This window comes from Corylus avellana, chromosome ca11, assembly GCF_901000735.1.
Source record: "Corylus avellana chromosome ca11, CavTom2PMs-1.0".
In the NCBI taxonomy this organism is placed as follows: domain Eukaryota; kingdom Viridiplantae; phylum Streptophyta; class Magnoliopsida; order Fagales; family Betulaceae; genus Corylus; species Corylus avellana.
The window spans coordinates 11,632,687-11,648,399 of record NC_081551.1 but is presented as its reverse complement, the minus strand read 5'-3'; the positions used below and the strand labels follow the sequence as shown (position 1 = coordinate 11,648,399).

Sequence of the window (15,713 nt, the reverse complement as noted above, 5' to 3'; positions counted from 1 at the left end):
ATTTCAAAGAAGAACCGGGTATATCACCCCCGGATATTTGATAGAAGAACCGGGTATATCACTCCCGGATATGGCAAAGGAAGAGCCGGGTATGTCACCCCCAGATATGTTACCATCGGAGACAAGGAGAAAACCTTGGTTAAAAACAATTAACGGGAGACAACCCGGTAAAAAACAAGAAGACTCATTCTCGACAACAAGGAGAAAACCTTGGGCAAAAACAAGGATAGGGAGACAACCCTCTAAAATAAGGACAAGGAGAAAACCTTGGGCAGAAACAAGGATAGGGAGACAACCCTCTAAAACAAGGACAAGGAGAAAACCTTGGGTAAAAACAAAAAGGGACCCGACAATAAACAAGGACAAGGAGAAAACCTTGGGCAAAAACAATCAATGGAAGACAATCCGATAAAAAACAATGAGCTACCCCAAGACAAACGGGGAACAAATGTTAGTCTGTTGAAAGACTTGTGAATTATTGTTTTAAGATTATTATGCAAGGATATGACAGGCTTAGCCCCCGGGCAAAGGAAATAATTGGGGGGTACTCTCGGCAATCATGAGACAAGGAGACAACCTTAGGCTAAAAAAAACAAGCAAGATGAGACAATCCAATCACAAAACAAGGAATCACCCCAAGGTGAACGGGGAACAAATGTTAGTCTGTTGAAAGACTTATAAATTACTACTTAAAGGTTATTGTGCAGGTGTGGATTATTTTGACGACTTGGAGAGGGACCCGGGCATGATCCCTGGGTATCTCGAAACTAGGACGGGTTTAACCCCCGGGCAAAGGATAGAGCTAGGGGGTGCTCCCGAGAACTCAGGCGATGCCAAAAATAGAGTTGAAGAGCTCCAACAAACGAGCTCAAAGTACACTCACTAGGGAGACACGAGTCTCGGACAAGGTCAAACAACAAGCCGCCAGAAGGCTTTGACTAAATTTCCATTACCCAAGTACCTTGGCTAAGGGAATTGGGGGGTAACTGTTGGGAATAAATTCACACTACAAGCCCACCAAATTCTGGTCCCAATGGCTAAGGATAGGCCCATGAAGATATTAATTAAATAGCAAGGACTATTTAATTAATTGATAGTCTTATATTCCAATTAGGATAATATTGGAATAAAGATGTCCTACTTATCTCTACAAGATGACTACTCAAGATTATCTCTACATGATATCTGTTGAATGTTTATCTCTACATGATAACTGTTGAGTTCTATCTCAACTCTGGACTTTCAAACCAATTCAAATAAGAAGATCCAGTCCAAGTCTACTTCATCTCTCCGAGCCTATAAATAGGCCCCGACACAAGGTACTAAGATATCTTGAATCCTGAAATATCCTCACACATATTATTGAGCGTATTGAATTATTGTGCACCGAAGCACCATATTTCTCTTAAAAACTTTCTGACTTTGGCATCGGAGTGTCCCCGGGGAACCGGGGACCCCTTGACAATGCTGTCTTTTTTGTAGTGATTTGGAGTGCACGACGACGTATTGAAGATCTTGAAGAAAGCGCATCCACCGTGTTGAAAACTGTTCTAACAGGTTTTGTTCATATTTTGTTAATTTGTTCGGATCTGATCTTTGTATATATTAGGTTGATTAGAAAAAGTGAGGAAGAATGGAAGATAAACAAATATTTTATTTTTTAGTTCTTAGTTTGTTGGGCTGCACGCCTAGCGCCTGCACTGTGCGTGTTTCTTTGTGCTTTGTGCAGTCTGTGCGTGCGGTGTAGAGTGTGGACCATTTCTTTGATATGATCTTATATATATATATAAAAATTTTGTAACACTGATCTTGTATATATTTCAATAGTTGGTTGCTTAGAAGTTAGAAAAGTAAGGATGTTTTATGATTGGGATTTTGCACCTTGAATCATTTAGTTTCTAGTATGATTGGGATTTTGTGGAGCTTTTTGATTGGGCAATTTACTGAAATTTACAAACTCTAATGAATAATATGATTGACTGAAATTTTTGGAGCTTTTTGATTGACACATATCTCTCATTTTCTCATTTTGTTTATCTTATTCTAAAAAAATATTGTTATTTTTTTGTAAGGTGTATTTTATACACTTTGGGATTTTTTCGAGCATCAACGAGTTTCAAAAGATTATTATCAATCTCATGTTTGTTCGTTTTATTAATTCATTTTAGGCTAATAGCAATCGGAATATGCCACTAATTTTATTATAATATTATTCGAGTATGTTTCATTAGCCTTTTTTAGTTTGAGAAGTATTCAAACTAATAGATAAATAATTTTTCAGGTTTCTGAAAAAACTTAGATTACATCATGGGCAAGACAAAAACAATTTATGCATTTTTTAAGAAAAAAGATGTTGATTCAAATTTTAGGCACTTTGTATTTTGTTTTTTCCTTTACTTTTGTACTAGTGCTTACATAGTAACTGATATATAAATTTAGCATATATTTATGAAGTCAGATAAATATGATTTTTGTGATACATATATTGTGGTATGATTTCTTTTTATTTTATTGTATTTACCATATTATAATAAAAATATAATATATAAAGAGAACAAAAAAAAATTATTTTATCATTATATTTTATTATTTTATTAACGCCCCTGATAGAATGAATTCCTAAATCCGCCATTGCCGAACAAACTTCATCCATCAGCAAATACCAATGTGCTTATAGAACATAACACCCAGATTGTTGATTGTTTTAGAAAACAATTGAGCATAAAGCTTCGATACCAAAATTGATGTAGTACGGGAAAAGATTTTCCCACAAAACAGAAAATAAAATATAAAGTTCATATTGAACAAATCTCATTGGCCAATAATAGAGTTTGATAGAGTTTCACCACCAAAAATGAAGAAGATTCATGTCTCAAAAAGAGAAATGTCATCTCAAACAAGAGTATCTCACTCATGCTAATAGCTAGAAAATATTACTCTTCATTGATTTCTAATGTCTCTATTGGAGTACAAAATAATGCTTAAATAGATACTAACAAAAACCTTTACCCTAATTTGACTTTGGCTCAAGCTTATTATTGAATTACAAAATAACACTAACTCTTAGAATATAAAATTATGTATTAATAACCTAAATAAAAACTAAAAAAAATATAAACAAAACTAAAAGACCCAATTATTTATTTTTCCTTCTACATCAACCTCAATTCATATTTGATACGTGATGATTTTAATTCTCTAAAATAATGCAGGTTACAATGTTAGACACTTTGTTTTTGTATTTTTGGTTATTTTTGTACTCATACCTACATGTTACATTTACTAATGTTAGGTCATGGATCGGCCACATAAGGTCCAACAAGCCCCTAGGCCCAATCTACCTTACAAACTCATTAAGACTGGATCCGGGCAAAGACTTAGTCGGCTAAGCCCGATGTATAGTCGACCCACCAAGGGCATCGTAGTCTTTTATCGATGGTAGATCGGTCATCTCACCTGAAGCTAATCCACGATTCCTAGATAAACGTGAGAATCTATCTAATATCCAAACAACCACCCACGTTTCAACAGATGGACTAGCTGTTAACGCCCAGCTGATACACGCGTAGTAAAGGATCACTCGGGTATCCGCGTCGGGCGTCAACAGAGCAAAACTGCATGTTCCACGACTCAGGCTACTGAAATCAAGGATTAGCCCAACAACCCATATCCTTCACCAATAACTGCACAACAGATATTCAAGGATGCGGGGGCAAACGGTCATAGGAAACAACAACTTCATGCTTATAAAATGCAAGTCACAACTCATCTTTTGGGTAATCGCAACTTTCGCTCTTAAGCTTTTTAATTGCATTTATTCTCTTCACTCAAATACTAACTTAGGCATCGGAGCTTTCCTACTAGAGTACCACCGGTAGCTTTGATCCTATTGTTCTTATTTTGCAGCCCGACGATTCCTTGGACATCGCGGCATTCCACTAAGATTGTGCCACGTCACCACTTGGAAACTGTCATCAACAGTTTGGCGCCGTTGTGGGATTTCTATTTTCATCAATTCTTACCATCTGCAATCTGAGATGGTGCAAACACGTTCACACCCTCCACTGGAAGCTCAAGCTGGCACCACTAGTGCAGTTGGGGCACCTAGTAATCAAAGCGTTGCGAAGTTCATGAGGCAGATGACTAAGTCCATAGAAGCACTAAAGAAACAAAATGAAGATCTTGCTATGCAGCTCATGGTTGCTAAGGCCGTAATAGCCAGAGGGATCAAGAGTGTGAAGAGAGGCGCGAAAGAGAAAGGCATGGACAGATCCGCAGAGGGAAGCAACCTCAAAACCAAAATCATGAAGATGACGCAAGCTCGGTTCATGGCAATCATCATACAACTGTAAAGAACGAAGAGCATCGTGAGAGATCTTATCATGAGAGATGTCACAACACAAGGCATAACAAGAACACCGTTAATGCTAAGGTGGAGGATCTCAAGAGGAAGTACGCAGAGATGGTAGACAAGATGGCCAATGGCGACGAAAGGCTGATTGCCAAAGATCTTATGCAAAACACCAATCTACCCTTCACCGATCGTGTGATGAGACACCCTCTACCTGACAAACTCAAGGTGCCTCGAGTGGATAAATATGATGGCAGTGGAGATCCTACCAATCATATTGAAAGCTTTCGAGCTCATCTCATCCTCCACGACACCCCCGACGAGATTGCATGCAGGGCGTTCCCGTTGACTTTGAAGGGAGCAGCCAAGGAGTGGATCGAAGAGCTGTCAGTTAAATCCGTGGATAACTTCAACACCCTCAGACGTCTCTTCCTGAGCCAATTTCTTGCAACTAGGAAAGGGAAGAACCCCACCTACTTGCTCTCCTTGAAGCAAGGGAAGAGCGAGTCTTTGAAGGACTACATGCTTAGGTTCAACTGGGAAAAGCTGACAGTTGAAAGCCCAAATGAACAAACAGTACTGTTAGTTTTGATGAACGGGGTAAAAGCTGAAGGGCCACTGATGGCCGAAATAGCCAAGAAACCAACGATAGCTCTTCGCCAGTTTTTGAGCAAAACTGAAGAGGATATCAACCAGGAGGAAACCGTCGAGGCTCTGATGCAGACTCAAAAGGACGTCACCCGAGTTGTGGTCGGTGGTAGCAAGTCAGTATTGGAGAGCTCCGGGAAGAAAAAGGAGGAGAGAAATCCAAAGAAATTGGCAAAGAAGGCCAATCTAGTATTACTGAGGATTAGGCCACTACACCAGCAGGACCAGTAGCAGGTCCAAAGACTGACTCCACTAAATACCATTGTAACCGAGGCATTCATGGAGATTAGGAGGGATCCCACTTTCAGATGGCAGAGCAAAATGAAGACTCCTCCACAAAAACGTAATAACCAAAAGTTCAGTGAGTATCATAATAATCATGGTCATTCAACCGAGGACTACATACATCTGCGCCAAGAGATTGAGAGCTTTATCAGAAACGGAAGATTGGTGAGATTCCTAGCAGAAGAGAGGAATAGGGGTAGAAATCTTCAAGAGCCTCTATTGCTAGAGGTTAATCGAGAGGCCCTCGAAGGAGGACGAAATGTGAGGCAATGTCAAGATGCTGAACCGAGGAATGATCGGTATACTGAACCGAAGGATGCTCAGGATGCTAATGCACAGCCTCGGAATCAAGACATGATAGGAGAAATCCACATGATCTACGGCGGGATTGTTGGAGGAGGAGAGTCTAACTTAGCAAAGAAGGCTCACGCAAGGAGAGTGCAAACAGAAGAGGTTTTATTTCTTGAAAGGCCCTCCAAGGCCCAAACGAAGGACCCAATGATTCTGTCATTCTCATCAGAAGATATAGAGGGGATAGCAATGCCCCATGATGATGCATTGGTGGTAACAATGATAGTGCCAAACCATGCCATCCACCGAATTTTGGTGGATAATGGAAGCTTGGCTGACATCTTGTATTGGCTAGTTTTCAAACAGATGGGCATTGATCGAGAGAGAATCAAACCATTTGGCTTACCACTGGTCAGATTTGTAGGAGAGCAAGTCCAACCCATAGGGCTCATCTCCCTTCCTATCACAGCAGGAACAACCCCCAATCAATCAACTATTATGGTAGATTTCCTGGTGGTTGATTGACCATCCGCCTACAATGCAATAATCGGTCGACCAGCCCTGAATAAGTTGAAAGCCACAACTTCAACTTATCACCTCAAAATGAAGTTCCCAACAGATGGAGTTGGGGAAGTCAAGGGAGACCAGGCTGCAGCGAGGAAGTGTTACAACACTTCTCTAAAGAGACCTTCAGGCCCTTTGGGATCTGCACCCTTAACAATTAGTACTATGGGCGGCCAAAGAGAGGGTGAGCTGAAGGTGAACTAGCCAAACCATTGGTATATGTAGTTGTGGGGGAAGGCAAGGTTGTGAAGGTCGATTCGCAACGAACCCCAAAAGTCTGAGAATGTCTCGTCAGCTTTCTTTGAGAAAATGTGGAGGTGTTCGCATGGACTCATGAAGACATGCCAGGGATTAGCCTTAAAGAGATACTTCACCAACTAAATGTGGATCCAGAGATGAAGCCAGTGAAACAAAAGAGAAGAAAGTTAGCTCTCGAGTGAAATATGATAATTGCCAAGGAGGTGGAGAAACTTCTTAAGACTCGGTACATTGAGGAGGTTTACTATCCCGATTGGTTGGCCAATGTAGTATTGGTCAAGAAGTCCAATGGGAAGTGAAGAATGTGTGTGTACTTCATTGACCTGAACAATGCATGCTCGAAGGACAGCTTTCCACTGCCACGTATTGATGCATTGGTGGATTCAACAGCTGGGTATGGGCTACTTAGCTTCATAGATGTGTTCTCTAGTTACAATCAAATCAACATGCATCCAGCCAACCAAGAGAAGACCGCATTCATCACTAACCGAGGCTTGTATTGTTACAAAGTTATGTCATTCGGTTTGAAGAACGCTGGAGTAACATACCAGAGGTTGGTCAACAAGATGTTCTGAGAGTAGATCGGACGCAATATGGAAGTCTATGTTGATGACATGCTCGTGACGAGTGTGTTACCCCTAGATCATACTCACGATCTGTAAGAGACGTTTAAGACGTTGAAGAAGTACGAGATGAAGCTGAATCTGTCAAAGTGCGCTTTTGGAGTTTCCTTAGGGAAGTTCCTCAGTTATAAGGTCTCAAACCAAGGAATTGAGGCCAACCTCGAAAAAATCCAAGCAGTACTAGACATGGAATCCCCGAAGAACACAAAGCAGCTTCAACAACTAACAGGCAAGATTGTAGCACTAAACAGATTCATTTCTCAATCAACTAACAAATGCATTCCCTTATTCAAGATTATGAGAAAGGCGTTTAAGTGGTCTGAGGAATGCGAGGAATGCGAGGAAGCCTTCGAGGAGTTGAAAAAGTATCTGGCCAGCCCACCTCTGTGGAGCCAAACCATTCTTGGAGAAGCATTATTTTTATACTTAGCTGTCTCTCCAACAACGGTTAGTACAAATTTGGTTCGAGAAGAAGAAGGTGTCCAGAAGTCAATGTATTTTATCAACAGGGCCTTGAGAAGAGCCGAGAAAAGATATGTGGAGATGGAAAAGCTCACCTTCGCCATAACCATTGCATCGAGGAAGCTTTAGCCATACTTTCAAGCCCACTCAGTCAAAGTCTTGACTGAGTATTAATTGAAGAAGGTATTGCGGAAGCTAGATCTGTCTGGCATATTAGCTAATTGGGCAATCAAACTCGAAGAGTTTGACATTGAATTCCTCCCTCGGAATGCCATCAAGGCCTAGTGCTCGCTAACTTTTTGGCAGAATTCACCAATCTACCAGAGACCAAGGAATGGCTAAGGGATGATACATGGGTAATCTATGTGGATGGGTCATCCACAAAGAAGAATGGTGGAGCCGGAGTGGACTTGATCACACCAGACAGAGAAGAGTTGAGTAGTTCCTTGAAATTGGAGTTCAAGACTACCAACAACGAAGCAGAATATGAAGCAGTCTTGGTAGGACTGAGCTTGGCTCGGGAAATGGGAGCAGAATTCGTTAAACTAATAAGGGACTTTCAAGTTATTGTTGGACACGTCTGAGGAGAATTCAAAGCCAATGGGACTAAAATGAAATTGTACTTGTCCAAAGTACAAGAAATGCAAAATTTTTTATTAAGATCCCAAGGGAAGAGAACGAAAGAGCAGATCACCTAGCATGGATAGCATCGGCAACAGACGAAAGCATTGAAGAAACTTAGGAACCAGTCCAAATTCTATTGTAGCCTGCTATAACCAAGGATGTCTCGGTTTCGACAATAAATACAATGCCTGAGTGGCAAAAGGATATAGTAGATTACCTGGACAAGGGCACTCTTCCAACAGATAAAAGGAAGGTGATCCAATTGAGGACTAGAGCTACTCGGTTTACCAAGGTAAAAGGACCCTTTATAAACGGGGTTTCATGCTACCTCTCCTCAAGTGCGTCTCCAAGGAAGAAGGTGATTACATCCTCTGAGAGATCCATGAAGGAATTTGCGGTAGCCACTCAAGAGCAAGAATGCTGGCACACAAAGCTGTCCGAACGGGGTTCTCTTGGCCAAACATGAGTCGGGATTCGACAAAAAGGTCAAAAATTGCAACAAGTGCCAACGTTTCACCAACATTCCCAAGCAACCCCCAGAGGAGCTGAGCTCTATTTCCTTACCCTGGCCCTTCTCGCTATGGGGGGTAAATATAGTAGGACCGTTGCCCTGTGGAAAGGGGGGGGGTTCGGTTTGTAGTGGTAGCTGTGGATTACTTCATCAAATGGGAAGAAGTTGAGGCCTTAGTGAACATCACAGCCAAGAGCATAGAGCGGTTCCTCTCGAAGAATGTCTTCTGTCGCTATGGTATTCCATATGCATTCGTGATGAACAATGGAAAACAGTTTGACTGTGATTCATTCCGAGAATGATGCACCAAACTCCATATCAGAAACTACTTCTCATCCCCAAGACATCCCCAAGCGAATGGGCAAGTAGAAGCCACCAACACGACCATCTTCAAAATTTTGACAAAGAAGCTCGGTGATCACAAAGGAGATTGGGCCGAGGATCTTCCAGAAGTCTTTTGGGCATACCAGACTACAAAGAGGATGCCAACCGAAGAAACTCCTTATGCCCTATCTTTCAGGACCGAAGCAGTCATACCAGCTGAGGTTAGGTCGGGAAGCTATCGAGTAAAGACTTTTTGACCAGAGATCAATGATGAAGGCCTTCAATTACACCTTGATTTGTTGCAGGAGAAACGAGCTTAGACCCAAGTAACCATGGTAGCATACCAATAAAGGGTGGCTAAGTACTTCAATCAGAAAGTCAAGCATCGAAGCTTCAAGGTCAGAGACTTGGTTCTGCAAAAAGTCACCATTGCTACTAAGGACTCAGCCGAGGGAAAACTTGCTCCCAATTGGGAAGGACCATACACAGTAATCAAGTGCCGAAGAGCGGGAGCATATCACCTCGAAGATTCCGAGGGCAAGGCCCTCCCCAGGCCATGGAATGCCGAGTGCCTTAAAAAGTACATGGTTTAAGGTATTGTAAGTTCATTAGGGAGATTTATCTTTTCTTTTGTAATTTTCAAAAGCATCATTATCAAATAAAGAATCTCCCGCATTTACAGTATCAAACAAAGTTTTAGTAGATATAGTCAACAAGGCGCTTTACTAAAAAATAATAATTGGGAAATATAACTGCAATGGTGTTGTCCTGAGGATAAAGTTTGTGAGATATAACCGTAGAGGCTCTCTCCAAACTCAGCCCAACTTAGAATTTAAAGCCTCCATGTAGGATAATTCTAAGGCTGAACCCCTTGGTGAAATATTGCCAAGGCACTTTCCCAAGATTAACTCGGTGAAATATAACAGAGGTACTTTCCTGAGGATGTGTTCGAGAAATATAACTGAACATAAGCACTTTTCGAACTTAACCTTCTAAAAAAATATAAACCCTTTCAAATAAGATTGTTTGAAAGTTAAATTTAACTTGTTAAAGAACATAAAACCTTTAAAGTAGGATTGTTCGAAGGTTAAATCACCTCGGAGAAATAAACTGAGAACATAAGCCTCTAAAAAAGGATGTTTCTAGTTACTCTCCGAGGCCAAGCACTCTGCCGAGCACTCGGCCAAGCAATCACAAACAATTTATAAATTTTGTTTTTAAGATTGTTAAACAAAAGGGCAACCTCAGGAGCTCAAGGGCTTCCTGAGTTATGTCCTTGCCAGACGAAGCATGAGGCTCTTGGTCCAAGTGATCAAAACTGACGCTCATTTTTAAAAGTTAAACTTAAGTTATTTTCTAAAGTTTGCAAGTAAAAAAGAAGAGACAATAAGCAAATTAAACAAAAAATCTCTCTTATTGTAAGAAATAGAATAACCAACAGTTTTAAACAAAATCCTTTCTCATTAAGGTTTCGAAAGATATATTTACAAGCTAAAAGGTAAATCTTTTAGCTATATTTTACAAATCATTCCCTTTAGGGGCACTAAGCAACCTCAACCTCATCAACGCTGGGAGCATCCGGTGGATCTTGTGATCTTGAACTTTCAACACTACTTGAGGAGGAGCTTTCCTCGAAATCCTTGAAGGGATTATGACCGATCGTATCTATCCCTTCGGCATTTGGCATTTCCCCCTGGCCTAAGCTAATAATCTCTGCAAAGGCATCTTCGGAGGGATTAATATCCCCTGTATTAACGACATTCAGATCAATATTGCAGTTGGGATTTGAGGCCCAGGCACGGAAGATCTCAAAGCAGAGGATGATACCTCGGATCCATCCTATATCCCTAGTCCAGGAAGCAGAGGATAGCTACTTGAGGTAGCTCTTGGCCTTGACCTTAGCGTCTCGGAGCTCAGTCCTCGCAGCACCAAGCCTACGCTTAAAAAATTGGAGCCTAAACTCAGCAATCTCTAGTTTGGTAACTGATTCATTGCCCCTGGATCGCTGAGCCAAGGCTTTAGCCTTAGCTTCTTCAAGCTGCTTGGACAGTTCGGTATTCTGATCGTCGTTATGGGAACACTTTTCCTCCAATAGACTCAAGTCTTCCCTAACTATGGAGTGATCCTCCTACAACTTTTGGTGGTCTTCTCGGAGGGCCTGTAGCTCGCCAGCCAACTCTATAATTCGGGAGACTGCTTCGAAGCTAGTCTTCATAGCCTTGGCGAGTGAAGCCTCTAGTAGAGACTGTCTTTGACCCACCGAGAGAAGATCAGCATCCTCCTCAGCTATAAGGCCCCTAAGCTTTGCCGCCTTAGCTTCGGACTCTACCACCTTCCTCCTTAGCTCATCGGTCTCCAAGTAAAAGCCCTTCATAAACTTCCTGAAATCGCAGAAGAGAATGAGTGACTTCAGCAGACACGACAAGGGATTTGAAATCACTAGGGAATCCTTATTGAATTCCGTCATTTTAATGGTAGAACAAATTGCTTCAAAATCACTGAGGAAGTCATAAGGGTTTTCAGTACTAAGCCCTAGGAAAGAAGGTAAACTTTGTATAGTGCTGGGCTTAATTTCATTATGGGCTGCAGTAACCTCCGACAGCCAGAGACATGTGGGAGTAGTGTAAGTGGTAGGGAGATAATAATCTCTTAAAGCCACGTGGTTAGCTTCGCCCATGGTCTCAGTGGGATGCTCTTCTATCAAATTAGAAGTCATTTGGGATCTAATTTGTCTAAGAGTGCGTTCAATTTCAAGGTCACAAGGAATTAATGGAAAAGACAAAGAATAGTGACCTAGCATAAAAAAAACAGAAAGTAAAAAAAATAAACTAAATAAATAATTAAAGTTCATAAACGGCCCTTAGATATGCTGGGATTGTGGAAGCAGGCTACTGTTGGTGCGCTCGATCGCATGGAAGGGTGCGCTTGAGCGTGCTGGCGCAAATGGGTGCGAGCGCATGAGGGGAGGGCTCGAGCGCTGCTGGCTTGATTCCTATTGGAGTGCATCCGTGCACTCGATCGCACTCGATCTGCGCTCGATCACAGTCACTGAGAGGGTAGTTAAGGACCTGTTTGAGAATTCTAAAAAATAAAAACAAAACACAAAAACAGAATTAAAGTTGGCAATGTAAAATAAAGAAAAACAGAAAAATAAAAATTAAGCTAAAATTAATCCTTAAAATTTGATAATGAAATCGTTAAGCAGTCCCCGGCAACGGTGCCAAAAATTGATGTGGTATTTTTGTGACCAAAAATATCAATTATAAAAGTACCACTCGCAATAGTACGAATCCCGTAGGATAGGGCTATATTGAGGGTGTCGATCCTCAAGGACTGTAGAGGTTTTATTATCAAAATTTGAAAGATTAAAATTAACTTAATTAAAAAGAGAATTGATTTGATTTTCTTTAAAACTAAAGTGTATGAAAATAAAAGAGATTTAAAATAAAAAAGAGTGTAGGGTATTGACTTCACCTCTATCCGCACAACAATGGCTAATCATAATTAATCCTAGAAATTCATTTTATGCATGTTATAAATAAACAAGAAACTACTTTATTAAAGAATAAGCATAATCTATTTTCGATTGGCACAGATCGTCCACCTAACCATTAAGATGCGGTACGACCCATCTTCCCTAAGTATAAATGATCAAATTTTTTAACAGAATACATATAATCAATGAATAAGTGTAACCCATCTTCGGTTGACACGGACTGTCTACCTAAATTACACTAAAATAGGGTGTAGTACAATCTGTCTTCCCTAGGCATGGCCTATCAAATCATATTGATCATATGTCAATTAAACCCATTGTATAACCATCATCCTCATAATCACAGAAAACAAGAATGATTTGAGATCAACAAAAGTAAAATACTTTATAAGACAAGAGAATAATTTCATAAATATTGATTTTGGAATTTAAGAACAATTGCATTTAATAATTAAGAATGGAATCAAAAGTTAGCAATTCTCATAGTTATACAATCAACATGCATAAAGTGAAAATCTAGAAATTAAATACAATCAAACTATTGTGCTTGGATAGGGTTACATTAACACCCCACGAAGGGGTTTAGCCGCTCATAATCTTCTAAGCTCCAAAGATAATTTTCTGATTTCTAGCTTTAGGAAGTGATGTGTCTATTTACAATGTTTAGAATCCTATTTATAGGGATTAGGAGAACCCTAAAAACCCTAGAAACCCTGAGAAAATCGGAGGTCAGTCTCCCAGTCAAATTGGGAGACTGAAAACCAAATCCAAGTTGGGAAAGGATTCCTGCCATGCACTACACGCCTGTGTGCGCTCGATCCTGAGTTTGTGTGCTCGAACTTAGCTGATATGCACGTGAGCGCAGGCGTGCGCTTGATCCTGGGCCGCAAACGCTCGAGCGCAGGTGCGCTCGATCTTAGGAACAGCTGTGCTCAATCCCAAGTCTAAAATGCTCCAGCTTTTGACCTTGTAAGCCCAACTTTCAATGGTTTGCTAAATATAACCTCAAACACAAAAACAAAATAAAATCAAACAAATAACAATGCTAAGGAATTAACATATGTAAATTAAGAGGCTTGAATGTGCAACATTCGGCACTTATCACCGCTAAACATTGGAGAAGAACCATCTTCTTCGTACTCTTCCTCTGGGTCAGATGGCTAGGGTCATCCTTCTGGATCTTTTTCATGCTCCTTGGTTGGTGGGAAATTCCAGTCCACGAATCCTTGCGAAGGATCTTCAACTTCTTCCTGTCTGACCTCCTGATTAATGAAATCAGATTGTTGACACTCTTCATCCATAGATTCCCTTACCTCCTCCATAGAATATGGACTTGGTTGATGGGTATGAGGCTCGCAATTGATCTTAACGATAGATTTTTCTTTTGCCCCCTCGTACCACAGTTTTGGTTAACGACGACGAATGCTCGGACCATCCATGTCGGCTAAGTTATCGGTAGAGACCCTGTGTTGGGTGCGCACATGCCCCTTATTTCGCACGGTTAGACCAGCAAACCTCTCCTCCATGTGCCTCAAACGAATCGCTAGTTGCTCCTTACGTGCTGCCTCCATGTGCACGTGCATTTCGTTCAAGTCTGCTAGATGGTTGCCCCTCCACATTCATGGAAAGTAACTTGGGCTCTAATATCAACTGATGCAGCGTGACTTAGTGGGCTACAGTGAATAACAACATTAAATACTTCTAGATCTTGAGACTATCAAGGAATCTAAGAAATCTTCTTAAAAAGCTAGATACTCTCTAGGTTTTAAAAGAAAACAAAAAAGAAACTCAACTTTGAGTAATTCTTATTAAACAAACTCAAGAATAATCCAAATCTGCCTTTCTAGAGGCTATTAGCATGTATTTATAGACCCCCAAAACCCTAAACCTAATAACACACGAAATAAAGTCGGCTATTGTAATTCTATGAAGGGTGTTCGGACAAGACATACCACGTGTCCGGACACGTAACTAAAACGTGCAAAAAAATAACATAGAAAAGTCATTCTGCCATCCCTGTTCAGATACCCAAGGGCCCTGTCTGGACACTGACTCCAGTAACTCCAAGACCACAGCCGTGTCTGGACATGGGGGAAGCCTGTCCGGACACCAAGTCCAGAAAACCTTCTTGATCTGCATCATTCTCCCTTGATTGAAGAGAATTCGACCTCAAATTTGGCCGGTTCTTTTCACGATCCTTCAGATGCCCCGTCAACTCATTTCATTCTCCTCTCCTCAAGATCAAGACAAGGCAACACCCCACAATAAACGTGATGCTCTTCATCATCGAGATACCTTGATGATTGTCGTGAAGGCCCCACACACCTCTTGGTAATACTTCAGGCTTGCCGTGCTTCTCTCGTTCCTTTTCCCTTCCACATGCCATGAAGATACTCAAGAATGGGTCAGACATTGTTTCCCTTGTGAACATGTAATTTTCCTCATCCGTATAAAACTCAATATAGTCATTGTCATGAGAATCCGACAAGATTTCGTCTACACCAAGGAAATCGACATAACCTAATTCTTCATCACTAAAATTAGGCACTTTACCTGGAGGGTCTTCTTTAACCTCTTCATAATCTATGATGTCACCCATCGGTTCTTCCTCTTGCAATGGGCCATCTTCTTCAGGGTAGAGGCTGCCAAACATGGGAAGAAACTCATCTTCGTCATGCTCCTTTGTGGATCCTTTTTCTCCCCTTGGGTCATCGTCTTCGGGGTAGACGCTGCTAAACATTGGAGAAGATCCATCTTCTTCGTACTCTTCCTCTAGGTCGGATGGCAAGGGTCGTCCTTCAGATCTTCTTTGTGCTCCTCATCATAGGTTGGTGGGAAATTTCAATCCATGAATCCTTGCGAAGGATCTTCAACTTCTTCCTGTCCAACCTTCTTATTAATGAAATCAGATTGTTGACACTCTTCATCCACAGATTCCCTTACCTCCTCCATACAATATGGACTTGGTTGATGGGTTTGAGGCTCGCAAATGATCTCAACAATAGATTTGTCTTCCGCCCTCGCGTACCGCGGTTTTGGTTGACGACGATGAACATTCAGACCATCCATGTCGACTAAGTGATCAGTGGGGACCCCGTGTTGGGTGCGCGCACACCCCTTCTTTTGCACGGTTAGACTACCAAACCTCTATTCCATGTGCCGTAAACGAATCGCTGGTTGCTCTTTACGTGCTGCTTTTGTGCGCACGTGCACTTCGTTCAAGTCTGCCAGATGGTTGCCCCTCCCCATTCATGGAAAGTAACTTGGGCTCTGATA

The 15,713-nt window shown here is 41.2% G+C and overlaps 1 protein-coding gene and 1 long non-coding RNA gene across 2 annotated transcripts in view; both read left to right on the top strand.

Annotated features, from left to right (window-relative positions):
• LOC132165264 (uncharacterized) overlaps positions 1-1,663 on the top strand; it is a 2,388-nt gene extending 725 nt beyond the window's left edge. The window contains exon 2 of the long non-coding RNA XR_009438479.1: positions 1,558-1,663. This is a non-coding gene — a long non-coding RNA (uncharacterized LOC132165264). The remainder of the gene's footprint in view (positions 1-1,557) is intronic.
• Positions 1,664-4,462: 2,799 nt separating this feature from the next.
• LOC132165071 (uncharacterized) lies at positions 4,463-5,230 on the top strand. Its single transcript, XM_059575576.1, has one exon. It carries the CDS (start codon positions 4,463-4,465, stop codon positions 5,228-5,230), a length of 768 nt encoding a protein of 255 aa, XP_059431559.1.
• The last annotated feature ends 10,483 nt before the right edge of the window (positions 5,231-15,713 follow it).